This window comes from Aquarana catesbeiana, linkage group LG06, assembly GCF_042186555.1.
Source record: "Aquarana catesbeiana isolate 2022-GZ linkage group LG06, ASM4218655v1, whole genome shotgun sequence".
Classification (NCBI taxonomy): domain Eukaryota; kingdom Metazoa; phylum Chordata; class Amphibia; order Anura; family Ranidae; genus Aquarana; species Aquarana catesbeiana.
Window position 1 is genome coordinate 12,511,118 of NC_133329.1, and position 26,930 is coordinate 12,538,047.

The 26,930-nt window shown below is 37.7% G+C and overlaps 1 protein-coding gene across 1 annotated transcript in view; it reads left to right on the plus strand.

Annotated features, from left to right (window-relative positions):
* LOC141147856 (uromodulin-like) overlaps positions 1-26,930 on the plus strand; it is a 50,420-nt gene that overhangs the window by 16,090 nt on the left and 7,400 nt on the right. The window contains exons 5-9 of the mRNA XM_073635023.1: positions 958-1,112; positions 8,357-8,605; positions 11,249-11,411; positions 23,966-24,044; positions 24,391-24,417. Coding sequence (XP_073491124.1) covers positions 958-1,112; positions 8,357-8,605; positions 11,249-11,411; positions 23,966-24,044; positions 24,391-24,417 — 673 coding nt within the window. The remainder of the gene's footprint in view (positions 1-957; positions 1,113-8,356; positions 8,606-11,248; positions 11,412-23,965; positions 24,045-24,390; positions 24,418-26,930) is intronic.

Here is a 26,930-nt window from a genome sequence, read left to right on the forward strand (position 1 = left end):
ACCCATCATCCTTTCTTCCCATTCTTTATCCAATTCAAAGGCTACATTCTGATGAATACTAATGTGAAATTAAAATCCTCATTTGATAAATGTATATTTGTGATAAGAAGGTTTGATGCTGAGTATGTCCTAGCAGGCTTGCCAGTTTCTCAATAAGAATCCATAAAATGATTTGTAAATCACAAATGTTTAGAACAGATCGGGTTCAGCAGATGTAACAATGTAACTGAACTCTGAATTTCCCCTTGAAGTACAGGAAACCAAAATGAGCCGTAAAAGGTGACATACTCCAGGAGGTGAATGATCTCTATGGTGAAGGATACAATAGGGACAAGCAGAGAGTGATCAGTAAACCAATCATTGGTCACTTTATTGATAAGCTAACACATATTGTTGCCTTTCTTTGACTAAAATGGTATCTTACACCAAGCGGCAGGCTGCAGAAGAAATGAGCTGGATACATGACTACATGACTATATTATGTAATAAGTCCTATTTGCCTAAGAGAAAATAAAGGAAAAAAGTTGGTCTGGAATTGTTTTTTTTTTTTTTCTCAAGTATTTGTAGTGAAAAAATATGCAATTTACAAACCTCAAACAGAAAAGGGTAGATTTACAAAGCTTGTACCTAACCCACTGCCAATTTTTACTTTTACTGCATTGATATTATGTCTTTGTACCTAATATCATTTTGGTTTTAATCACATTAACATATATGTAAATAGGTAACTATTACCAAATTATTAATTTATAGTGGAAGCATTTATGAGTAATTTGGATTTAACTGTGAATATAATCAATTGATCTGTATAGAAGATCTACAATGAAATATAGAAAAAGAAAATAAAAGAACAAGGAAAGAAAATGGAAATAAAATAAAGAAAACATCCTTTACATTAGTAATATAATTGTTGTTTGTAATTGTTCTTTAATGTTTGCTATAAATGTTATTTTACAGAATAATGGAAGTGTTATCAAATATACAAATACTATATACCTAGCATCATCTTCTGACGGAGTGATTATTAGAGATGAGATCCCCATTGACTTTTATTGTGATTATCCATCAAACATGGAGATCAACCTTCTAACCGCTATCAGCTCCTACGTAGTGTGAGTCGCTTTTCCTTTGTACCTTTCCTAGATACAGGTGTAGTACCGAATGAGATGAGATTGCATGCAGATGTTGTAACCAACCAACTGGTGTCCAGTCCCATAGAAATGTATTTCCTATGTTTATATAACACCAACATACTCCAGAGTGATGTATACATCAGGCTCCACTTTATACATCAGGATTACAGTCACCCTACCAGTCACACAGGCAGACATACAATGCTGTGAAAAAGTATTTGGCCCCTTTCTGATTTTTTTTTGCATATTTGTCACACTTAAATAACGTGAATAAATACAAAATGTGGTTTTTAAATGATGGTTTCATTTATTAAGGCAAAAAAGCTGTCCAAACCTGCCTGGCTTTATGTGAAAAAGTAATTGCCCCTAAACCTAATAACTGATTGTGCCACCCTTGGTGGCAACAACTGCAATCAAGCATTTGCGATAACTGGCAATGAGTCTTTCACATTGCTGTGGAGCAATTTTGGCCCATTCTTCTTTGCAGAATCGTTTTAATTCAGCCACATTGGAGGGTTTTCCTGCATGAACGGCCTGTGTAAGGTCATTATACAGCATCTCAATTGAATTTAAGTTTGGGCTTTGACTAGGTCACTCCAAAACCTAAATTTTGCTTTGTTTGGACCATTTGGAGGTAGACTTGCGGTTGTGTTTCGGATCATTGTTTTGCTGCATAACCCAAGTGCACTTGAGTTTGAGGTCACGAACTGATGGCCGGACATTTTCCTTTAGGATTTTCTGGTAGAGCTCAGAATTCATGGTTCCATCAATTATGATAAGTCGTCCAGGTCCTAATGCTGCAAAGCAGCCCCAGACCATCACGCTACCACCACCATGTCTGACTGTTGGTATGATGTTCTTGTTATGAAATGCTGTATTAGTTTTATGCCAGATGTAACAGGATGCACACCTTCCAAAAAGTTAAATTTTTATCTCATCAGTCCACAGAATATTTGCCTAAAAGTCTTGGGGATAATCAAGATGTTTTTTGGTAATTGTGAGATGAGCCTTTGAGGTTGATTTACTAAAGGCAAAAAGACTGTGCACTTCGGAAAGTGCAGTTGCACACGGCAAGAGCAGTTGCTCCAGAGTTTAGTAAATGAGCAGAAGCTCTGCTGACTTTCATCAACCAATCATGTGCAAGCAAAAATGCAGTTTTTTTTATTTTCCTTGCATGTGATTGGGTATTCTTTGCAAAGCGAAGCTTTACCTCATTTACTAAGCTTTGGAGCAACTGCACTTGCAGAGCGCAATTGCCCTTTCCAAGGTGCACAGTCTATTGGCCTTTAGTAAATCAACCCCTTTATGTTCTTTTTGTCAGCAGTGGCTTTGACCTTGGAACTCTCCCACGGATGCCATTTTTGCCCAGTCTCTTTCTTATTTTTGAATCATGAACACTGATATTACCTGAGACAAGTGAGGCCTGCAGTTCTTTAGATGTTGTTCTGGGTTCTTTTATGACCTCCTGGATGAGCCGTCATCATGCCCTGGGAGTAATTTTTGTAGGCTGGTCACTCCTGGGAAGGTTCACCACTTTTCCAAGTTATCTCTATTTGTGGATAATGGCTCTCCCCATGGTTCACTGGAGTTCCAAAGCCTTAGAAATGTATTTGAAACCCTTCCTAGACCAATACATGTACATTACTTTGTTTCTAATCTGTTCTTGAATTTTTTAAGATTGTGGCATGTTATGTGGCTTTTTGTGATCCATTAGCCTGATTGACTTTGTCAGACAGCTTCTATTTATGTGATTTCTTGATTCAACAGGTCTGGCAGTAATCAAGCCTGGGTGTGGCAAGTGAAATTTAACTCAACTTTCCCAAAAATTGTGGTTAGTCACAGTTCATTCATGATTCAGCATGGGAGGGGGCAATAACTTTTTCACATAGGGCCAGGCAGGTTTGAACAGCTTTTTTCCCCTTAATAAATTAACTAATAATTTAAAAACTGCATCTTGGATTTATTCAGGTTATCTCTGTGTAATATTAAAATGTGTTTGATGATCTGAATCCTGAAAAGTGTGAGAAATATGCAAAAAAATAAAAAATCAGGAAGGGGACAAATACTTTTTCAAAGCACTGTATACTGAATCTAGGGGTGATGTGATAAAATTCAAAAAAATATGTTATTGAACACCTAAAATCAGCTGAAGGGAACTAGCGCTGTCATATTAGCACATGCAAACTCCATTTGGCCAGTGTCCCCGGTTTGTCACCAACCTTCTTTAGGCTGGGAGTCTACAGATGTAGAATGAGCAGCAAATTAGTGCCTGTAAAAAGTATAAGAAGAGTCAGCTGTATATGGTCCTTTGTGTAACCTGGGCGGTAGGCTGTTCTGCTCATCACCCCAGACCCTTTCCAACTAGATCTGGCATGCAAAAAATACACAAAAAAATGCAGCAGAAAGAGTCCCTTGTGTAAACCTTTACCTTGTACTGTGCATATATCATGTGCAGAAAATAAAAAAAAGGAACTTGATTTTCACATGATTGAATAATTGAAGTGAATATTCACACAATTAATTGTGTGAGAATCCTCAACTCAATTAGTAAACCAGTCTCGATATCTTCCTACCATGCACTCCCTCATAGAATGAGGTTTTTACAAATCTTCTAAATGTGAAATGTGATATTAATTTATTATTTTAACCTTTTCACTGCCAGGCCCTGTGCTCCATGTTTAAACTTAGCTGGCCAGACCATTTTTGCAATTTTTCTAATGCTTTTTTATTTTTCCCTTATAGCTTTCAGAGTTTGTAAAATACCCCCCCCCAAGCTATATATTTTCTGAAAGCACATGACCAGTAGAATAAAAATAAGGTGATACAGATTTTTAGGGCACAATGATATCAAAACAATATTTTTGCTAAACTACACTAAACATTATTAGCAGAAAAAAGCCCAGTACATTTTACAAAAGTCGTACTAAATATAACAGCTAACCTGTATTGAGTTAACAAATAACAAATATTTGTAAATTTTAAAATGCGCCTTTATGCGAAATGGTGAAAATTGAACATACGCAAAAGTGTTAAGTGTTTTTCTAAAAGTCTAGAGGTTTTCATTTTTCACTTACAGCTTTCAGACTTTGTTAAAGATCCCCCAAACCATATATTTTCTAAAAGCACATGAACTGTAGAATAAAGAGAAGGTGCTACTGATTTTAATGCCCTGCTATATTTGCGCGAATGTTTATCAAAACAATAAATCATTATTAGCAGATATGAACATGGCATATTTTACAAAATAAATATAAAAGCTTAACTTGTATTGAGTTAGTAAATAACAAATATCTGTAATTTTTAAATTACACCTGTTAGAAAAAATTGTGAAAATTGAATTAATAAAAAAATGTAAATAACCACATTCTCTAAAAATCTGAAGGTTTTAACTTTTCCCTTACAGCTTTCAGAGTTTGTTAGAGACCCCCCAAACCATATATTTTCTGAAAGCAAAGGACCAGTAGAATAAAAGGTGTTACTGATTATTAAGGCCCCACAATATTTGTGCAAATGTTTATCAAATCAATACTTTCACTACAAATACACTAAAATCATTATTAACAGATACAAACACAGCAAATTTTACAAAATGACTGCTGAATTACTATCAAATATAAGATTTTAACCTGTAATGAGTTAGCATATAACAAATATTTGTAAATTTTAAATTGCACCTTTTTGCGAAATGGTGAAAATTGAATGTACACAAATCTATAAATAACCAAATTTCTCAAAAAATCTGGAGGTTTTCATTTTACACTTACAGCTTTCAGAGTTTGAAGAAGACCCCCCCCCCCCAACTATACATTTTCTGGAAGTACATGGCCAGTATAATAAAAAGGAAGGTGCTACTGATTTTTAAGACCCTACAAAATTTGAGCAAATGTTTACCAAAACAATATTATTGCTAATAATGCACTAAAATCATTATTAGCGGATACAAACACTGCACATTTTACAAAATTCATAGTAAATATAAAAGTGAAATCTGTATTGAGGTAATAAATAACAAATATTTGTAAATTTTACATTGCGCCTTTTCGAGAAATGGTGAAAAACATTTCTCTAAAAATCCAGAGGTTTTTCTTTTTCATTTACAGTTGTCAGAGTTTGTAAAAGACCCCCCAAACCACATATTTTCTGAAAGCACATGGCCAGTAGAATAAAAGGAAGGTGCTACTGATTTTTAAGGACACCACGATATGTGCGCAAATGTTTATCAAAACAATATCTTTGCTAAAAATACACTAAAATCATTATTAGCGGATTCATACATTGCAAAATTTAAAACAGCATTGAGTTAATAAATAACAAATACTTGTAAATTTTAAATTTCACCTTTTTGTGAAATGGTGAAAACTGAAGGTACACAAAACTGTAAAAACTGTAAATGAAAAAATTTGCTCTAAAAATCCGAAAGCAAATGACCTATAGAATAAAAAGAGCACCACTGATTCTTTGGGCCCTGCAATAATTGTACATATGTTCTTCAAATGGCTATGTTCACTAAAAATACACTAAAATCATTATTAGTGCACACAAACATATCAAAACTTACAAAATACCTGCTATATGCTACTAAAGCACTGTTCACATGTGGCGTACTAAACTGTACGTCCATGGAGGGCCATGTTTGCACACACAGGTATGCACGGGTGTTTTGTGCATCCCCATGCAGGCAATCCTATTTATGTCAATTGGGATGCAATGGCTTCACAGGCATAGCCGCTGCTCCCAATCTGACATCCATGTGGGTGTGGGTGCATGTCCCCAAATGCAGACAGTGTGAGCTCAAGGACATAAAAGTCAAATTGTGAGCAATGTAGAAGAAATGAGGATAAAGGAGAGCCCGTGATCAAAGAGGTATGTAATTTGTATTTTATTTGAAGTTTCAGCAATAACAAGAGGCTAACGTGTTTCGGGGGACTAAAGACTTCCCCTTCATCAGGGCTACTAGCAAAAATAGTTGTGGGATAATCCTGTTGAAGGGTGCCTTTGGCACATGGATCTGAACTGTTAGAAGTCCTCAGCACTGGCCTTTTCTTCATGAGGATACAACACCTTTTTCCAAACAGGGCACGGACCTCTGGAAACAAATTTTTTCCCTCTGCCCACACCCTACCAATCTACAACACTGACTGATAGAGTCAGTCCAGCATGATCTACACCCATTCTTCTCAACCAAATTGTGAGCAATGGCTCTGTTCATGCAATTGCTACATCCCAAATGACATCAATGGGACTGCCTGCACAGAGATGCATGTGACACCTGTGCATCCCTGTACAGGTAAACATGGCCTTGCAGGGGTGTACGCTGTGTATGCCCTGTATGAACAAGGCCTTAGGCCCCTTTCTGATCAGACCAATCATAAGTGAAGTAGACACAGACCTGTCATCTGCCTGCTCAGCAGGGATCAGCGGACATATGTCCCGCTGAGCAGGCGGATCTGCTTGATGGAGTCCATTTTTGAACTGTTAACTTTTTTTACAATTATATTTTTTAGATTTAGTTTTTGTTGTATCTTTTTTTTGGGGTGGGCTCTTTGGTGACATATAAGAGGTCTAAACAGACCCAATATATCTTTCAATATATCTATTTTGAGACAGAAAAAGGGACTGAAGGTACCCCCTTTCTCTTCAGCCTGAGATGCACATTACATGAATGAATAAGGAGTTAGCTTGCCAGAGCTGAGTGCCAGTCAGCAGCTGCAGGCAGCGAAAGGGGAAGGAGGGAATGCCACCCAGAGCAGTGGAGGATCAGTGAGGCGGGGGGCCATTGCAGGGGGGTGATCAAAATGGCGGGGGGCATATCATAATTCCCTCTAAGCCCTTGCAGCACCTGCGGCAGAGGAGGGAAGCCAGCTTCCCAAGGGTAGCTGCAGAAGAATCAAATTTTCTGGGGGGGAATCGAATCATTTGTGGGGGAGGAAATCAGTGCTGGGGGGAAGGGGGATAAAAAACATACAAAAGAAGAGTGGGGGAGAGCTGTTTTAGAGGAAGGGGAGCGGCGGGAGCTGGAGAGGCTAGAGACAGGGATGTGGTGGCATGGGGGGTCACATTTAAGGTGAGTAACTCTGATCAGCGGATTGTAATCAGCTGATCAGAGTTATTGGATTGTTAAGCAGAGTCTGCTGAACAATTCTGCTATAAGTTTATGGTCACTGAAGCAATTATGAGCATATTGTAGAAGAAAAAATGAGGTCCATACGCCGTACATACCTGGCAGTAAAAGGGTTAAAAGCTAGTGGTATACATGTCTAATATTGCTGTTCTACTAAAAAAATACTTTATGTGTCCTAAAACAAAGAAACTATGTCTATCTGAGAATGAAAATGAACACGTCATGTCTTTATAATTTTTGCTTCTTATTTTTTTATAACCACTTAAGAGCCACCATATAGCAGTTTTACTGCTACAGGGTGGCACCTCTGCACCGGATCATGTATATATAGGTGATCTGGCTCTTCCGGGTAGGGGGGTGTGCATGCGTGCCACCGGCGGCTCACTTCCGCTGTGATCACACCCAGAGCCGGAGCCCAGTGGCAGGTACCACAGACTCAATGTCTGCCGGCATCGGCCGATGTAAATAAGGCAGATTGAGGTTCTGACAAGAGGGAAGGCATGGATCTTGTACCTCTGCAATGCAGGGACCAGGATCCATGTCTTTCCCTAATAAAAGCACCTCCCACAGTTTCTTAAAACACTAGCTAGGTACACAGTTAACCCTTTGAGTGCCCCTGATGTTAACCCCTTCCCAGCCAGTGTCATTGGTAGAGTGACAGTGCATAATTTTTAGCACTGATCACTGTATTAGTCACTGGTCCCCAAAAGTGTCAAAAGTGTCAGATTGTCCACCGCAACATCGCAGTCCCGCTACAAGTCGTTGATTGCCACCATTACATTTAAATAATTAAAAATATCCGATAGTTTGTAGACACTACAACATTTGCGCAAACCAATCATTATATGCTTACTGGTATTTTTTTACAAAAAAATATAAAGCGGAATACATATTGGCCAAAATCTATGAAGACATTCAATTTTTTTCAAATTTTTTTATTGGATATGTTTAATAGCAGAAAGTAAAAAATATTGCTTATTTCTTTTTCAAAATTTGAAAATGTTTTTGTTTATAGCACAAAAAAAAAATGCAGAGGTGATCAAATAAGAGCAAAAGAAAACTCTATTTAAAAGTGATTAATAATGATCGTCTTCTGTTACAGCCCGTTTACTATCAATGTAGCTGGAACAGCAAATTTCACAATAACGATGGGTCTATTCCAAGATTCAGGCTACACCACCCCATATGCTGCCTCCCAGGTGTGGCTGAACTCCTCCTCCATCCTATATGTTGGTGTCATTGTAACGGGAGCTACGGGTTCATCTCCATTTGTGCTCGTCATGAAAAACTGCTATGCCAGCCCAACAGCTGACAGCTCCTACGGTCCCAGATATGATATCCTTACAAACCAGTAAGTTCATTATCATGTGTTGTATATCATGCTTCTCAAATGATAATACGCTTTGTCTTTTCATCATATTTCCTGTTTTGCCAAATAAACACAGAGCACCCAATCAGATCTGCAACCAGGAATAGTCAAATCTGCGGGAAAAAATCTGAGGGTCCCAGGATTCCCATCATCATTTTATTGGTGATATGGTTGGTTGCTACTCCCTGCTCTTGACATCATTAATATAATAGCCCTACACAAGGTTACTGTGATGGACCTGGCCGGGACAGAGGCTGTTGGAGAGGACTGGGTGCGGGCCTGTTGCCTTTTGATTATGGGCCCTAGCATTTGGGGGGATGGTGCTCTCTGTGAGCTGTATGCCTGGGGACCCTGGGGTTGGTGTTACTTTGGATTTAGCTCCATGTCCCCCCAAAAACACACAGACTCTGGGAACCCTTTATATGCCATATTAGAATGGTGACTGCTTTATACCGTTGGGACTCGTACTGTTAAATGCTAATGTCATCAATTCTGCTATAATGTGTTTATTGTAAATAAGTCTAGTGTGGCTCTAAGAGTCTTTTCACCCATTGTTGTTTGTGTTAATTAACTGTGTGAAGCTCGGTGACCACAAGTCTGGGCGAAAGGTCATGTCTCAGTCACCTAGGCTGTATAAAGGATTAGATAATTAGCTCATGTTAATTAAGTTACAGTTGTATTGTTAGAGGAGGTTCCAACAGCATATAAAGTCTTGTAACTTTGATTCACAATAAACAGTCCATGTTAGCAGTGAAGCAAGTGTCGCCTTGTTTTCTGCTCAGAGAGGTTGGAATATCTGATATCTGTATACAGACTGGGAGGAAGTGGTATATGACGGAAGCACTCAAGCGGAGTGTGGGACGTTCCGTGACATTGGTGGCAGCAGTGGGATCCGTCACAGTTACAATGTAGTATTATTTGGTTTTCCTACTAAACATTTGAAGTGAGTGAAGAATAACAATGGAGGAACAGTGGAGTGTAGGTATGAATGGGAAATGTTATCAAACTTGATTTAGTCATGAAATTAGTACCCTGTTTCCCCGAAAATAAGACCTAGCGTAATTGTCAGTGATGGCTGCAATATAAGCCCTACCCCCCCAAATAAGCCCCAGTTAAAGTGCTTGTAGGTCTTATTTTCAGGGTAGGGCTTATTTTCGGGGAAACAGGGTAAGGCTTATTTGGGGGGTAGGGCTTATATTGTAGCCATCACCGCCAATCACGCTAGGTCTTATTTTCGGGGAAAGACTAATTATGTAACTACGCTATATTATCAAAAGTATTGGGAAACCTGCCTTTACACGCGCATGGACTTTAATGGCATCCCAGTCTTAGTCCGTAGGGTTCAATATTGAGTTGGCTCCACCCTTTGCAGATATAACAGCTTCAACTCTTCTGGGAAGGTTGTCCACAAGGTTTAGGAGTGTGTCTATGGGAATGTTTGATCATTCTTCCAGAAGAGCATTTGTGAGGTCAGGCACTGATGGATGAGAAGGCCTGGCTCACAGTCTCCACTCTGATTCATCCCAAATGTGTTCTATCAGTAGAGGCCAATCAAGTTCCTCCACCCCAAACTCACACATCCACACTATATTGCCAAAAGTATTTGGTGGAGGGAGGATTATGGTGTGGGGTTGTTTGTCAGGGGTTAGGCTTGGCCCCTTAGTGGGGTTTAAGGCCATTTTGGGTGCTTTTTAAAGACATTTAGGGACTTAGAGTTTGAATAAATCCTAAGTGTTTTTTTTATTTTTTTGTTACCCTTTTGGTCTAACTCATTGTTTTTGAATTGTTTTAGAGATTTAGAGAAAATCAAAAATGTATTGCAATATTGCTTTTTTTTTTTTCTTTGCTGTCTTTTATGGTTTTAACATTAAAAAAAATCTAAAAAAGCTGAAAAAGATTGTCAAATATACCAGTTCTAAAAGGCAAAAGGGAGCCCAACCAGGTACAAGAAAGGCGTTCCTAATAAAGTGGCCGGTGAGTGTATATTGCTATTTGGACTTCAAGTTGACAAAAAAATAAGAAAACCAAGAAAAAAACTGTGAAATAATGAAGTAAAAATAGACAAGGAAAAGTTCCAAATGATTTTGCACATTGATGTTTGTGTTTAGTTTTTCTTTCTTTAATTCATTATAAAATGAAGGATCATAATCACTGATATGATTTAAAAAAAATAACAAAAAGGAATATCCTCTAAAAATAGGTTTAAAAATGATATGCTTTTTTCCAATTTTTTATTTTTTTATTTTTTTTTACTTTTTTATCTACTTTTGTTGTTCTTTGAAATTTTGTTAGACAACAAAAAAGCAGAGAGAAATTAGCTAAGTTTTTACCGGTAACACTTGTTGCATACATTTGTTAAAGTCTCTTTTAATTTTTCAAGTGCTATTTGGACTTTTTATCTAAAATTCAAGGCATAAAAAAAAGGAAGAGGACATAATAGTCTGGAATGACATAATAAATGGGCCTCCTGTTTGTAAACCAAACGCATTCTAGCTATCATGTGTCAAGTAAAAGCATTGGAAAACTGCTACAGGAAAGAATGTATTCATGGATGGAAATTATTCACATTTATATCTTGATATTATTGAAAATATTCTAATCCTTGTCTGATGATAACACTTTTAGATGCCCCAACAAGAATGACCCAACGATCTCTGTGCCAGAAAACGGAGTGTCCCTTAAAGGTCGCTTTTCCCTCCAAGTGTTTAAATTTCTGGGAGGATTCAGTCAGATTTATTTACACTGTCAGGTCGGCTTGTGTGACACCTCCAACTCTTACTGCGCAGCTGTGAGTATTGATTGATAACGTACAATTCTTTATTTCAATGTTGGGATTTCAGGAAAATAGATTAATTCTCAGTTGAAACTGATAAATGTGAACTGTCTCTCTTGAAAAGTGATTTTGTTAATCTGTTCGGCTAATCTTGTGGTTTAGAACTCGCTGCCACACTGCACAGCCAGAAAGATAACTCTGTTTCCTGCTTCAGCAATACAACTTCCTTTGTCACCGGCCTGCTGATTGGACAATGAGTTATCCTAGTGATAATGATGGTTAATTATCTAATGATCAGGTTAGAGATAGAGATGGGACACAGGAGCCTGAAAATCTGAACCAGAAAGTAGGACTAGCGCCCTCTAGACATGTATTGTGGTAGAAGGGTGGGAATCACAAATAAGACTGAAAAGAACAAATCTTTTTTGGTAGGTTAAGCGCTTTCCGACCGGCTCACGCCGATATACGTCGGCAGAAGGGCATGTACAGGCATATTAACGTACCTGTACGTTTCCCTTTAAGAAGAGGTTTGTGGGTGCGCGCCCACCCGCCGCGAGCTCCGTGAGTGTGATCGCAGGTCCCGCAGACTCAATGTCCGCGGGAATACCCGCAATCATCTCACGGAGAGGAAGAATGGGGAAATGCTGATGTAAACAAGCATTGTTTACATCAGCATTTCCCCGTTCTGCCTAGTGATACTGACACTGATCACAGTTCTCTGTAATCGGGAGCGGTGATCAGTGTCATGTCACACACAGCCCCTCCTCCCCCACAGTTAGAATCACTCCTAAGGACACACTTAACCCCTACACTGCCACCTAGTGGTTAACCCCTTCACTGCCAGTCACATTTACACAGTAATCAATGCATTTTTAATCGCACTGATCGCTGTATAAATGTGAATGGTCCCAAAATAGCACCAAAATTGTCCTGTCTGTCCGCCATAATGTCGCAGTCACAATAAAAATTGTGAATCGCCACCATTACTAGTAAAAAAAAAAATTATTAATAAAAATGCCATAAAACTATCCCCTATTTTGTAGACGCTATAACTTTTGTGCAAACCAATCAATAAACGCTTATTGCGATTTTTTTACCAAAAATACGTAAAAGAATATGTATCGGCCTAAACTGAGAAAAAAAAAAGTTTTTTATATATATTTTTTGGGGAAAAAAATAAAAAATGCAGAGGTGATCAAATACCACCAAAAGAAAGCTCTATTTGTGGGGAAAAAAGGACGTCAATTTTGTTTGGGAGCCACGTCGCACGACCGCGCAATTGTCAGTTAAAGCGACGCAGCGCCGAATCGCAAAAAGTGCTCTGGTCTTTGGACAGCCAAATGGTCCGGGGCTTAAGTGGTTAATCAGTTTACTGTTTCAAATGAGGACACTGATAACTGAGCTCCACCTAAAGCTGAACTATACTTACCTGCTCTCCAGTGTTGTGTTCCCCGGAGCTCACCGCTTCCCGCTGACATCTTCAGCCTGATGGATTTCGGGTATCAGTCCAGGGCAGTTTTAATTGGCTGGCCCAAGATGGTGTCAGTTCCACACATGTGCAGGAGTTCAGTCATCCAGCTTTGTTGCATTTCTACACCGTGGAGGGCATGAGCAGAGCGAGAAGGCAGATAAGGGAAGTTTAATACAGAAGAAACATTGTATGTCTCTTCTACATTAAAAAGGGGAAGGCAGTACTGCCTGTCCTCAATTTTGTATTTTTTAATTTAAGTTCCACTTTAAGCTATCAGTGATGTGTGTATATTTGAGGTGAAGATATTAGAGTGTAAGCTCCTCTGGTGAAGAGGATTGGCTCAGTGTTCCTTGTGCAGCATTACACAATGTTTAACAGCTTTATAAAATAATAATAATAATAAAATAATATTAAGAAGAAGAACAATAGTGTGTGACTGTGGTAGCGTTAGTTCCTTTGTTGGTTTGTCTATATGTGGCAAATATTATCATTTTCTTTTATAAACTAATAGAAAAAAGTGTTAGAAAAGGAGGATCTCAATTGGAAATTCAATTACAATGGCACAACAACTTTCAATTACATTGGAATTTATTGAAGTGTTTATTAAATAACAGTTTCATTATTTTTATTATATAATAATTAATGACTTCATAATAAGTAGGCGCATTACATATTTTTTACAATTTAAATAGTTCCCTATTTGTAAAATTTATTGAGAATGATGATTTTTATTGCATTAATTTGCCCCCCTTTAAAAAAGAGGTGTGAACAATGTACATAATTAACTAACCGATATTTCCGATTAAATTAAAAGTTTTGTTTGAACAATAAAAAATATTCTGATTTACCTAACACCTGGGCTTTTTAGGAAGTTTCTTTAATACAATATGTAATTATCTTATGCCTGTGATGTAGAAACCCTCAGAATTTATCTATTCCTGTTTGGTAAAGGATTTTATTTGTTACTAATTTAACTAAAGTCTTATGCATTTTGATAAACCAATCATGTGTGAAGTAAATTACATTTATTTTTTACTTTGTTTGCACAATTTCATGCCCAGAATGAATACAATGCACATTACAATAATTTTTTCTGTAATATAGAAAATGATTGTGTAGCACTTTTTTAGATAAATTATTAAAATGAGGGATAGACCACCTGAATTTAACAATCTGCGAGGAAAGAGTTTCTTGAGTTTAGGTGAAAAGTTGGAGGTAGGTAGGAGTGGGATTTGAGTTTGCAGCAACACCATGGGATCACCATTATACACGTGCAGTTTGAAATTCAGACAGATTTGTCACTATTACAATAGAAACAAATTTAAAGGAATCCAAAAAATTAAACAAAAATTCCTGATGAAATTCTAATTTGAATAGTTTTTGAATCAAAGTCAAATTTCAAAATAAGATCAAATATAATATAAAATAAAGGAATAGAATAGAAAAGAATAGAATAGAATAAAATAGAATAGAAAATAACAGAATAGAATATAACAGAGTATAACAGAATAGAAAATAAAAGAATAGAAAAAAAATTGAATAAAAAATAAAGGGATAGAATAGAAAATAGAATAGATAATAAAAAAATAGAATAGAATAAAATAGAAAGAATCTTCTAAAACCATATTCTGAAATTTGAATTTCAAATAGAATACATTTTAATTCATGAGTAGAAAAGAGTAGAATAGAATAGAAAAAAAAAACAATAGAATGTAATAGAATAAAATATAAAGAATATAACCGCCTTTTGAAATTCAAATAGAATAAATTAGAATAGAATAGAAAAGAATAAATTAGAATAGAACAGAAAATAAAATAGAAAAAAATAGAATAAAACAATAGAATAGAATAAAATAGAAAAAAATATAACTATCTTTCAGGGTTCCAATAGAATAAATTTGAATACAATAAATTTGAATAGAATTGAAAACAATAGAATAGAAAATTAAATAATATAATAGATTAGAATGCAAAAAAAAAACAGAATAGAATAGAAAGAATATAACATTATAACCATTTTTCAAAATTCAAAAATAGAATAAATTGAATACATTTTAAATCAAATAGAATAGAAAATAATGGAATATAGTAGAAAAGAAAAGGATAGAAAATAAAATAAAAAAATAGTATAGAAAAGAGTAGACTAGAATATAATATAATAGAAAAAAAGAATATAACCATAGTCCATATTCTAATTTCAAATTAATACAATTTCATCTTGAATAGAATTCAAATGCGAATCAATTAGAATTTTCAAAATTAGGTCAAATTCAGTTCAATTCGACCAAATTAATAAAAATTTTAATCAATTCAAACTTGAATAATCTAAACTAATTCTGAAAATGAATTAAACAAATGGAACTAAACAAATGTATGTAAATAACGAATTGAAATGAAACTAAATAATTTTTTTGTTCTGCAAATGACTAATCGCCATGGCCAAATATGTCCATGGATGGATTTACATCGCTGGATAACATGACTGATGATGAATTTACACCATGGACATGTTTTTGCAGAGGACATTCTTGTAGCGTGTGTGTGTGTTTCCATCAATTTTTTTGTTTTGTTTTTCGGTGGAGGATTAATAAGGAATACTATGTACCCCATACTGGTTCAGGTTCACTCATTTTAGGATGATCTCAGGGTTGGCTGTTCGGACATTTGTCTGAATGTTGAAGGTTTCGGGCGCTCAGTGTGAACAAATGCAACAATTTCCTGCTGTCACCGGTTACTAAGGAAGCAGTTGGTGATTGCCCCTGCTGTGTCCTAACCACTGACCTCACACCTTTTCTGTGTAGTACCACCTAAGAATCCATACTAGACTCGTGCTGTAGGATGTGCTATAGCAAAGGAAACATTTAAAAAATCACTGCTCCTGGCTGAATGAAATCTAATGTAGTTTTTTTTCATTCTTACATATTCCCTAGGGCAGTGCACACCCATGCTATTTAATGACACCCCTTGCCTATTAACCCAGAAAATGGCAATTTTTAATTTGACAGATTTGTCTTCCAATGATTTCTGTGAGGTCCTGGGTTGGCATCTGAACTTTAATGTTTGCAGAACACTGCTCAAACCAAATCCAGGGCAGTTAGGCTCATTACTACCCTGTTTATTTTAAATGGGGATTCCAGATTGTGGCAAGTCCCCCCGACACCCTCAAAACCACTGGGCCAGTAATGTTGGGAAGAAGCCCTTGTCACCATCAACATGGGGATATGTTGCTTTGTCAGGTGGAAGGACCTGGCAAGGTACCCCCAATGGTGACCTCCCAATGTTAATGCATGTGTCCTGGTAAGGTTTAAGAGGGGGGCTTAGGCTTGCTGCCCCTCCCTTTCCTGACCAACAAGGCTGCATGATTAGATAAGGGTTTTGTATGGATTTTAGGGGGGGTCATATCTTTTTTTAGTTTTTTTTTTGGCATACAAACTACTTTACCCCTTCTCACCCACACTATAGCTGAAGGACTGCTACAGCGTGGGCCTACTTTGCTGGGAGGGCATACATGGACATCCTCCCATGATCACGCGGCCTCTGTAGAGAGTGGGCAGCGTGCTCTGTGATTGCCGTGCCTCAGCTGATCACAGATCAGGGTAAAGGGCCAATCCCTGTGTCCAATGACAGCTGATCACAGATGTCAACACAAGCCTGCTATCATGCAATGCCAATAGCACCCACCAGTGCTGCCAATTAGTGCCCATCAGTGCTCCCAATCAGTGCCCATCAGTGTTGCCAATCAGTGCCCATCAGTGCTGTCTACTAATGCCTATGGGTTCCCATCAGTGCCACCTATCAGTGCCCATCAGTGCCACCTATCAGTACCGCCTATCAGTGCCACCTATCAGTACAACCTATCAGAGCCCATTAGTGCTGCCCATGAGTGCCACCTATCAGTATCACCCATCAGACATCAGAGCCCATTAGTGCCTCCTATCAGTGCCCATCAGTGCTGCCTCATCAGTGCATGACCACACAGTGCCCATCAGTACAATGCCACCTATCAGCGCCCATCAGTGCAGTCTCTTTAGCACACATCAGTGAAGGAGAAAAATTGCCTGTTTGCAAACTTTTATAACAAACTCTGAAAAAGTTTTCTTTTTTTTACATTTTTGGTATTTTTTGTTTGTTTAGTAAAAAACCCAGTGGTGATTAAATAGCACCAAAAAAAGCTCTATTTGTGTGAAAAAAAATGATAACAATTTAATTTGGGCACAGTGTTGCATGACCGCAAAATCGTCATTCAAAGTGTGGCAGCACCGAAAATTGGCCTGGGCAGGAAGGGGGTTAAAGTGCCCGGTAGGCAAGTGTTTAAAGTCTGTTATCTTTAATCTTTAAATCCTTTCTAAGAAGGGGGGGTCATACCCCATTTATTTTTTGCTGTCTGATGATATTGACCATATATGGCCATAACAATATGGAGTTAACAGTATCACACATGACCCACATTTTTTTTTTCTTTTGGAAGGTCACTTTTACTTTAGTACATCCTACAGGTGTAACACTTCAACCCCAAGCATGTTATTTAACAGAATTATGCATTTTTAATATTTCACTTGAGGCATTATTAACCACTTCAGCCCCGGGCCATTTGGCTGTCTAAAGACCAGAGCGTTTTTTGTGATTCGGCACTGCGTCGCTTTAAGTGACAATAGCACTGTCGTGCGCTGTTGTACCCAAACAAAATTGATGTTCTTTTTTTTCTCACAAATAGAGCTTTCTTTTGGTGGTATTCGATCGCCTCTGCGATTTTTATTTTTTGCGCTATAAACAAAAAAAGAGCGACAATTTTGAAAACAAAAACGCAGTATTTTTTACTTTTTGCTATAATAAATATCCCCAAAAATATATAAAAAAACTATTTTGTTCCTCAGTTTAGGCCGATATGTATTCTACATATTTTTGGTAAAAAAATCACAATAAGCGTATAATGATTGGTTTGCGAAAAATTTATAGCGTCTACAAAATAAGGGATAGTTTTATGGCTTTTTTTTAAAATCTTTTTTATCAGTAATGGCAGCGATCTGCGATTTTTATCGGGACTGCGTCATTATGGCGGACACATCGGACATTTTTGACACATTTTTGGAACCATTGTCATTTATACAATCAAAATCAGTTTGATTAAAAATGCATTGATTACTGTGTAAATGACACTGGCAGGGAAGGGGTTAACCACTAGGGGGCAGTGAAGGGGTTAAGTGTGTCCTAGGGAGTGATTATAACTGAGGGGGCTGGGCTTGAACACACAGGACAGTGATCACTGCTTTCGATCACAGAAAGCAGTAGATCACTGTCCTGTCACTAGGCAGAATGGGGAATGCTTTGTTTACATAAGCATCTCCCCGTTCTTCCTCTCTGTGACATGATCACAGGCACCCGGTGGACATCGAGTCTGCGGGACCCGCGGTCACAGTCACGGAGACCGCGGTGGGTGCTCGCGCTTGCCTCCGTCAGCGTGCACGCGCTCGTGACACTGCTACTTAAAGGGGACGTACCTGTACGCCCTTTTGCCTGCCAGTGGCATTCTGCCAATGTACATCGGCGTGCGCTGATCGGCAAGTGGTTAAAAAAAAAGCTGCTTCACTCTGAGTCACATATTTATTTATTTATGTATTTATTTATTTGCTATGGTACATGTTTCCCAGGGCAGTGCCCAGCTAACCATACCCTTTGTTTGACAATTTCTTGCCTATTAGCCCTGAAAACGGAGAAATTTGATTTTCAAGATTTGTCTCCTATTGACTTTAATGGACTCCACATTGACGATTTGCATTTAAAATAGAATCCAAGAATGTTCACCCATCAAAGCACTTTATAGTCCAGCTATAGCATTGGCAGCGCTTGAGAAAAAACACTTAATGATGACATAAAGTGTATATTAAATAATCCAAATTAGAGCCAAACATAGCTCCATCACTTTGTTCATATAGGTTCCAAATTGAATCATGGATCCCGTCACCACACCACGCGACGAAACACCCCTATGGTAATGAACTCACTCGACAAACCCAGCTCATGCGCTTGTAATGATTATTGTTGTCATCAAGGACTTCATCCTTTCATCTAGATATCACTAGAAATGAAAAGATAAGTGCACATAGTGTAATTCCATAAAAAAGAGATTTAATAAGTCCAAACCCCCCTTACAGATACACACAATAAAACAAAATATTAAAAGCATGATAACACAATCCTGTCCTTATCGCTCATCTCATCACTCCTTGAATGTCTCAGAGAGAGTCGTACCTGGGTTGAGACAATTGCTGACAGATCAAAAGGGTTCACGCCTGATGCGTTTCGTCATCACTTCTTTAGAGGGCTTCGTCATCGATTTCCTCATTGTCAGAGGGCGTGGCCACACAGCACAGCTCCCTTCCTTTATAAACCGCGAGCGCCGGGTGCTAACCCTCACACGCTCGCTTCCTCCAATAATTAAGCCACCTTGTTAATGGGGCATACATGCTTAGATAGCAACTTTGTGCAAACGGATATGTGTAATATCACCAATTGACCCTCTATATTCTTTACCATCTTTAGATCTGTACAACATGTCTCAGTCTTGGTGGTAACGCCCGATCGGCGCCTACAACTCTAATTTCTCTATTTTATCCCGATGGGGATGGCACCGTGTATGGGCTCTTAACGTTAAAATAACACAAAGCTACAATAATTTATACATAATCAATGTCACTACAACACATATAAGTTAGAGCAGGAATATTAAAATCATTAGTATTAATCTACAATCCAATAATAAAAATAATTGATTTCTAATACGTTATTACCATGTTAGTTGACAGCGGGATTATATTAAATTGATGCTGAATCTAAAATAGATTTAAAATATTTAGAATTCCATCAATAAATTTCATAAATTAATAATCACTGAACAAACAATTAAGATCCAATTTTATGTTCATTCCATTAGGATATAATGTATCAGTTAAATAAATTCACTTCGTCTCACACTTTGACAACTCTCTGACCCTATTTCTTCCTCCCCATACTGGATTCATCTTTTCTATACCCCAAAATTTCAATCCTGATTTTAGGGTATAGAAAAAATGAATCCAGTATGGCATCCATGCACGACATGTGCATTCGTTATCGTACGAATGCATTTTCCACTGAATTTCCGGGATTTCCGTGTTTGTTTTAACAAACCGATCATGAACGTGCAGAGTCCGAAATCCGAAAGATCCAAAATAAAAAAATGCTTTATTTTCGTATCATTATATTTTCATATTGTTGCGGCAACAGTTTGATATAGATAGAAGATTCGACATGACGTTGACAATAGCGATCTGTGTCTATCGAACCTGCCGTCGAATGTGTCTAACCTGACTCTATCAGTCCAAGATTATTTGACATAGAGAGAAAAGATTTGACATTTGACAAACAAGTATTGTATCATTCAATACGATCAAAAATATGTATAATACCATTCATCACGAAGATTTGACGAAGCAGCTTAAAGCATACGATCGCTGCGAGCGGACATTTACAGTCAAATGCTCCGCCCATAGGCTATAGAAGAATTCTAATGTTGTTTGACTAGTAATAATAATTATTAAATATAATTATTACTAGTCAAGCAACATTAGATATCTACTATAGCTTGTGGGCGGAGCATTCGACCGGAAATGTACGATCGTGGCATCTGACAGTTTAGCTGCTTCGTCAAATCTTCTTAGAACATCCGACAGACGTCATAAGCCTTCAGTTGACAGATTCGACCTTAATTAATTCAGATTTTAATACAAATGCATTTTTTAACATAACAAAATAAATAAAAAAGAATTTCGGGAGTAACAAAATAATTTAATTTTTCAGACAAAATTCCGAAACAAAATATTTCAGTGTGCACATGTCTTTATTTATTATATTTAACTGATACATTATATCCTAATGGAATAAACATAGAATTTGATCTTAATTGTTTTATCAGTGATTATTAATTTATGAAATGTATTGATGGAATTCTAAGTATTTTAAATACATTTTAGATTCAGCATTAATTTGATTTATTCCCGCTGTCAAATAACATGTTAATAACATATTAGAAATCAATTTAAAAGAAAATGAATTTTATTGATTATGAAATATTAGAGTGTAGATTAATATTAATGATTTTAATATTCCTGCTATAACTTATATGTGTTGTAGTGACATTGATTATGTATTAATTATTGTAGCTTTGTGTTGTTTTAACATTAAGAGCCCATACAAGGGGCAATCTGGTTTCACCGATCAGGATAAAATTGGGCAATTAGAGTTGTAAGCGCCGATCGGGCGTTACCACAAACATTGAAAAATGTTGTACAGATCTAAAGGTTGTAAAACATATAGAGGGTCAATTGGTGATATTACACATATTCTAACCATTTGCACAAAGTTGCTATCTAAGCATGTATACCCCATTAACACGGTGGCTCACATATTGGAGGAAACGCTCGCGGTTTATAAAGGAAGGGAGCTGTGCTGTGTGGCCACGCCCTCTGACAAAGTGATGATGAAACGCGTCAGTGCGTGACCACGCACCCAACCCTTACAATCTGTCAGCAATCATCTCAACCCACTACGCCACTTTCCAAGACATTCGAGGAGTGGTGAGAGACAGTTGAGCGATAAGGACAGGATTGTGTTTACATGTTTTTAATATTTTGTTTTATTGTAAGTGTACATCTGTAAGGGGGGTTTGGACTTAATAAAGCTCTTTTTTTTACGGAATTACACTATGTGCCCTTATCTATTCATTACGAGTGATATCTAGATGGAAGGATGAATTCCTTAATGCCAACAATAATCATTACAAGCACATGAGCTGCGTTTGTCGGGTGAGTTCATTACTGTAGTGGGGTGTTTCCTCATGCGATGTGGTGACGGGATGCATGATTCAATTTGGAACCTATATGAACAAAGTGATGGACCTATGATTGGCTCTATTTTGGACTTAAATTGGACTTCCACCCACTTTAACAACTCTTCAGCATCCCTCACTAAACTGTGCACTGTAAACGAATTGGATATTTTTACATTTTTTTTCTCAGCACCTACTGCATATCTGCTGTATTCATTTTTTACTTCCTCCTCCCTGGCCGTGGCCCATCGCATCATTTCCTGTTTGCAATGCCTTCTGGGAAGGGGCGGCAACTTCCTCTGACACTGCCGTTGCAACTTCCTCTGACCTGAAACCAATTACACTGCTTGTGCTGCACTGAGCATGTGCGAGATCTGCAAGGATGAGATCCAGGAAGAAATACAGTCTGGCTTCAGAAGCCCACACTTAAGATGGCCACGGCCTGCTGCAAGTTTATAAAATAACAAACTATTGCTATAAACTAACAAAACAGACCTTAGTTTACAGACTAACTTTACTAGAATACACCCATCACTAGAGGTATCAGATTGAACTGTAATATTAATAGTCATTACTGAACTTCCTTCTTTTAGAAAATCCAGAATGATCTGCAATATTAGTTTCAAGTGTGTAACTCCTGATTCAATGTTTTAGTACAAGAAGTATTTTTATAGATCATACAAAAATACATTTTTAAATATATGGTAACTTTATATGGCAATAAAGATAACTTTAATCTAAAGCCTTAAGCCTCGTACACACAATCAGATTTTCACCAGGGAATTCAGGGAATTGTGTGATGACAGACTGTTTGCCTAAAGTCCGACCGTTAGTATGCTCCATCAGACAATTGTTGTCCAACTTTCCGCCAACAAATGTTGGATGGCAGGCTTATAAATTTTCAGCGGACAGCGGTCTGTTGTCAGATTTTCGTATCGTGTGTACACAAGTCCGTCACACAAAAGTCCAAAGTACAAACACGCATGCTCGGAATCAGTGCTCGCCAAACACGACATTAGCAGAAGGTGCCCAAAGGGTGGCGCTCAAGAGCTTAAATTCCACCTAGTACGTCACTACGTTCGTTGCTGTTGGCCGACAATTGTGTGCTGTTAGTATGCAAGACAAAATCCAGGCACACGCCCTTCGGACAAAAGTCTGATGCTCTGTCTGCCAACAATCCGATCGTGTGTACGAGGCTTTTGAGGTTTCCATGAACACAATCAAGGGAAATCATAAAGCGTGTTTAATACCGCGTACACACGAGCGGATTTTCCGTCTGAAAAAAGCTTGCCTTGCATACACATGGTCACACAAAAGTTCTCTAGACTTTCGACCGTTAAGAACGCGGTGACGTACAACACTACGACAAGCCGAGAAAATGAAGTTCAATGCTTCCGAGACCGTCAAGAACACGTTGACTTACAACACTATGACGAGCCGAGAAAATGAAGTTCAATGCTTCCGAGCATGCGTCAAATTGTTTCCGAGCATGCGTAGGAATTTTGTGCGTCGGAATTTGTACAGGCGATCGCATTTTCGGCTAGGAACTTTTTCCGACCGAAAAATTGAGAACCTGCTCCCAAACTTTTGCTGGCTGGAATTCCGCGAGCAAAAGACCGCATTTTCTGATCAAAAGCTCTCATCGGTCTTTTGCTGGCCGAATTTCCGATCGTATGTACGGGGCATAAGTCACTTCTTAGAATTCCGATGTGCCTCCATGTAACATGTAGGAGCACTGCAGCTTTGTATCTTGAGGTGATGGAGCCTGATGGGAATTCACAGATACTAGTTCTCCATCAAATCTGATCCACTTGTGATTGACAGCAGGCAGTGGGTGGATCCTTAGCCCATTTGACAGCCTGCTATTGGCTACAGAATCCATCCACTCTCTGCTGCCAATTACAAGGAGATAGCGGACCTGATGGAGAACTAGTGTCTCAGCTTCCCTATCATGTTCCACCCACTTTAACATCATTGTTAAATTGTTGTAGCTAGGAGACTGCTGGCTAAGAACATTTTGTGAAATTACCTTTAACATTAAAACTAAAGCTTTTTTTTTTCATAAAGCTGGAAAAAAAATGTATGATCATGAGCATAAAAACAGAAATGTTTTACTTAATTTAAGAACAGTGAACCCTTTGCTATGTATATAGTATTATGAAACAATTTAGGCCGACAAACATCTCTTTTAATTGTTTCTGGGTAAGAATTTGATGACCCGTTTTTTGATTTTAGAACTGCCCTGCTATGAGATTGGCTTCGGTTAAAAGCAATAATGTGAAAAATATAACTATTGGACCTATTTACCAGAATGGTAAGACACATATTTTTGTAAAGATTATTTTTGGAAATATGTGATGTATCCTATACATATAACTGTGTATATCTAGTTCTAGTTCACAAAACAATGCTTACCAAAAGAAGGTTTTAGTTGTACTGTACGGGACACAGGAACTTTAGTCATTGCACTGGGTACTAGCCATCATTTCAAAAGCTAGTAAAATCTGATAAAGTAGAAGTAATTGATAAAAAAGTACAATACACCTTTAGAATTCTAAAAGTCAAAGCAAAATATTACGTTAATTATTAAGTTAATAATAAAAAAAAAAAAAAAGTTAATAATAATAATTATGTTAATAATAGTTGTATCTTTATTTCAGTTTCAGCTACTGTGTCGTCTGTTGGAGGTGAGCTTGTTTTTTATATAATTAGCTTTTAATTTATTCATAGTGCATCACACATGAAAGATGTATACAATAGAATTTAGTAGACATGGTCTAGCACAAAGGCATTATTTAATACAAATAAGGACCAGCAAACATTTCTTTCTTTTATAAGTATTTATTTGTTTGGCAAAATTTTATATAGGCCACGGTGTTGTTCAAGGGGTAACCTGATAATGCATTAACAATAAATTAAATAAAATATGAAGCCATCCTGGCTATAATACATTAACATAGGAATTACACAGTGTCCATCCAGACAATGCTGGACGACTATTCCCCAAAGACCGATGCCGGAAGAGAACCTTCTGGCTGAGGTCCCCCCAACACCGAGACCCATATTGAATATGTCTATGCCAATTACGGACAGATGTACTAGATCATTCGTGAATAACCCAGGCACAAAACCCCCGAGCTCCATGTGGCGAAATGATAAACCACCCAAGGATACTGAAAGATGCTTATTATGATTATGGATAGTCCTATTCAGATGTCTCCTAATTCTATCTACATAAAATAAATTACTAGAAGGAGACTCAGGGCAGACATATATTATGTATCTACTACTTGCCCAACGACCCACCCTTTTTTTGAACATCTGAAGAGAGACCCAAAGAATTAGCTGTAGTAGCAGCCCCAATCCTAAAGGAATGTGATGACAATTTTAAACCTGCTAGGTTAAGGTGCTTAAGGCATGAAAATAGCACGGCTGAAAACTGATATCTCGTCAAAGGGGAGAAGTCTGGATGGACAAAGAATGAACCATCTGATGATGACCGAAATGTACTCAGACACATGGAACACAGGGCACACCAGAGGATTGGGAGATTTACCCAGGGAGATCCACTGACCATTACCCAAAACAAAAGTTTTTGATCTATAAATAAATATCTTCACACACTCCGCTTCCAGAGACACATGTGAAAACCGTAAAAAGGAGAAGATCTGTTGGGAGCAGTAAATTCCCCCAAACGAAGAGCACCAACAAATGTAACTGAAAAGGCCGCTTTAAAAAGTAAGAGCTCATATTGTGAAAAACAAACGATTTCCAAAACTTAAAGTAGTTTAATCAGTAATTCAACCAAAATCGGATGCCTTGAATCCTGAGTAGGGTGTGCTCTCCTGAATCCTTTGAGGATCTGACTGACCTGAAAGAAGGAAGTAAAAGCTGGCAAGCCTGCATATTTAAGAAATAACGAAACACCTGCTAAAACCTTACTCACAGGGGCAGGACTAAGCTTTGATTGCAATAGAAAAGATATATGCTAACGAGATATATGCATCCACTTCCATAGTATCCATAGTATCTATAAGCATGTTAGAGCAAAAGTAACACCATCTGGACCAGGCCATACTATAAGCCTGCCATGTTTTTGTGATACCGAATTCCTGAGATAAGAAGATATCAATCCCAAATCAAGCCCCAGAGGAAGTCTGGGCAAGCAGTGCTGCACGGATCTGCCGATGGAGCCAATTCCCGGAATCTCTTGAACTGTGAACGAGATAAAGCGTCAGCTATGTTATTATGTATTCCAGTTATGTGCCTTGCTTTCAACCAGATATTGAATGCAACACTAAAAAACGTAACAGTTTAATAACCAATTCAGATTTAGATGATAGCATATTGATAGCAAAGAGTATACCTTTGTTATCCGTATGCAAAATTACTCCCCGGTTCATAAACTTCTCTTTCCAGATCACTATTGAAACTATCACTGGAAACAACTCTAGCAGGGCTATGTTATGCAAAATGTCTTGATGCAACCAACTCAAATGCCATTCAGAGGCACACCAATGGCCGTGCATAAAGGCACCAAAGCCCGATGAACCCATAGCATCTGTAAAGAAATTCAACTGAAAATCCTGTGTAAAAGCTTGTTGCCAAATAGTCGACCTGTTAAAGTTGCAAAGAAAAGAGTCCCAAAGCTTTAAATCTTCTTTGACACTTTTAGATATGCGAACATGTGAATAGGGGTTTTTAAAACCTTTTGTGGCCAAGGTGAATCGCCTAGAAACAATTCTGGCTATTGGAATAACTATAGCTGCAAAAGAAAAGAGGCCCAATAAGGATTGGGCTTCTTTTAACAGCACCTTACGCTTCGACAAAAACAAAGAGATCACTGTTCTCATACGATGTAACTTTTCTGAATCTGAACTCCATTAAGGAGGAGTCGATAGTGATCCCCAAAAATTCAATAGTAGTTGTAGGGAAAACTATTTTCTCCCATGCAAGCGGAACTCCGAAGGCTTTACAGACGTGAAAGGATGCATTCAGTGACTCAATTCATATGGGGAATCAGCTGGACCTATGAACAGAAAATCGTCTAAATAATGTAGAAAACCCCTGGAAGGGGAATGCAACTCCAGAACCCAATGTAAAAATTTAGCAAAGGCCTAAAAATAAAAACATGATAATGAAAAACCCATGGGCATGCATTTATGCATTTATCAAAATAAAAATAGTCCTGGAAGTGGAA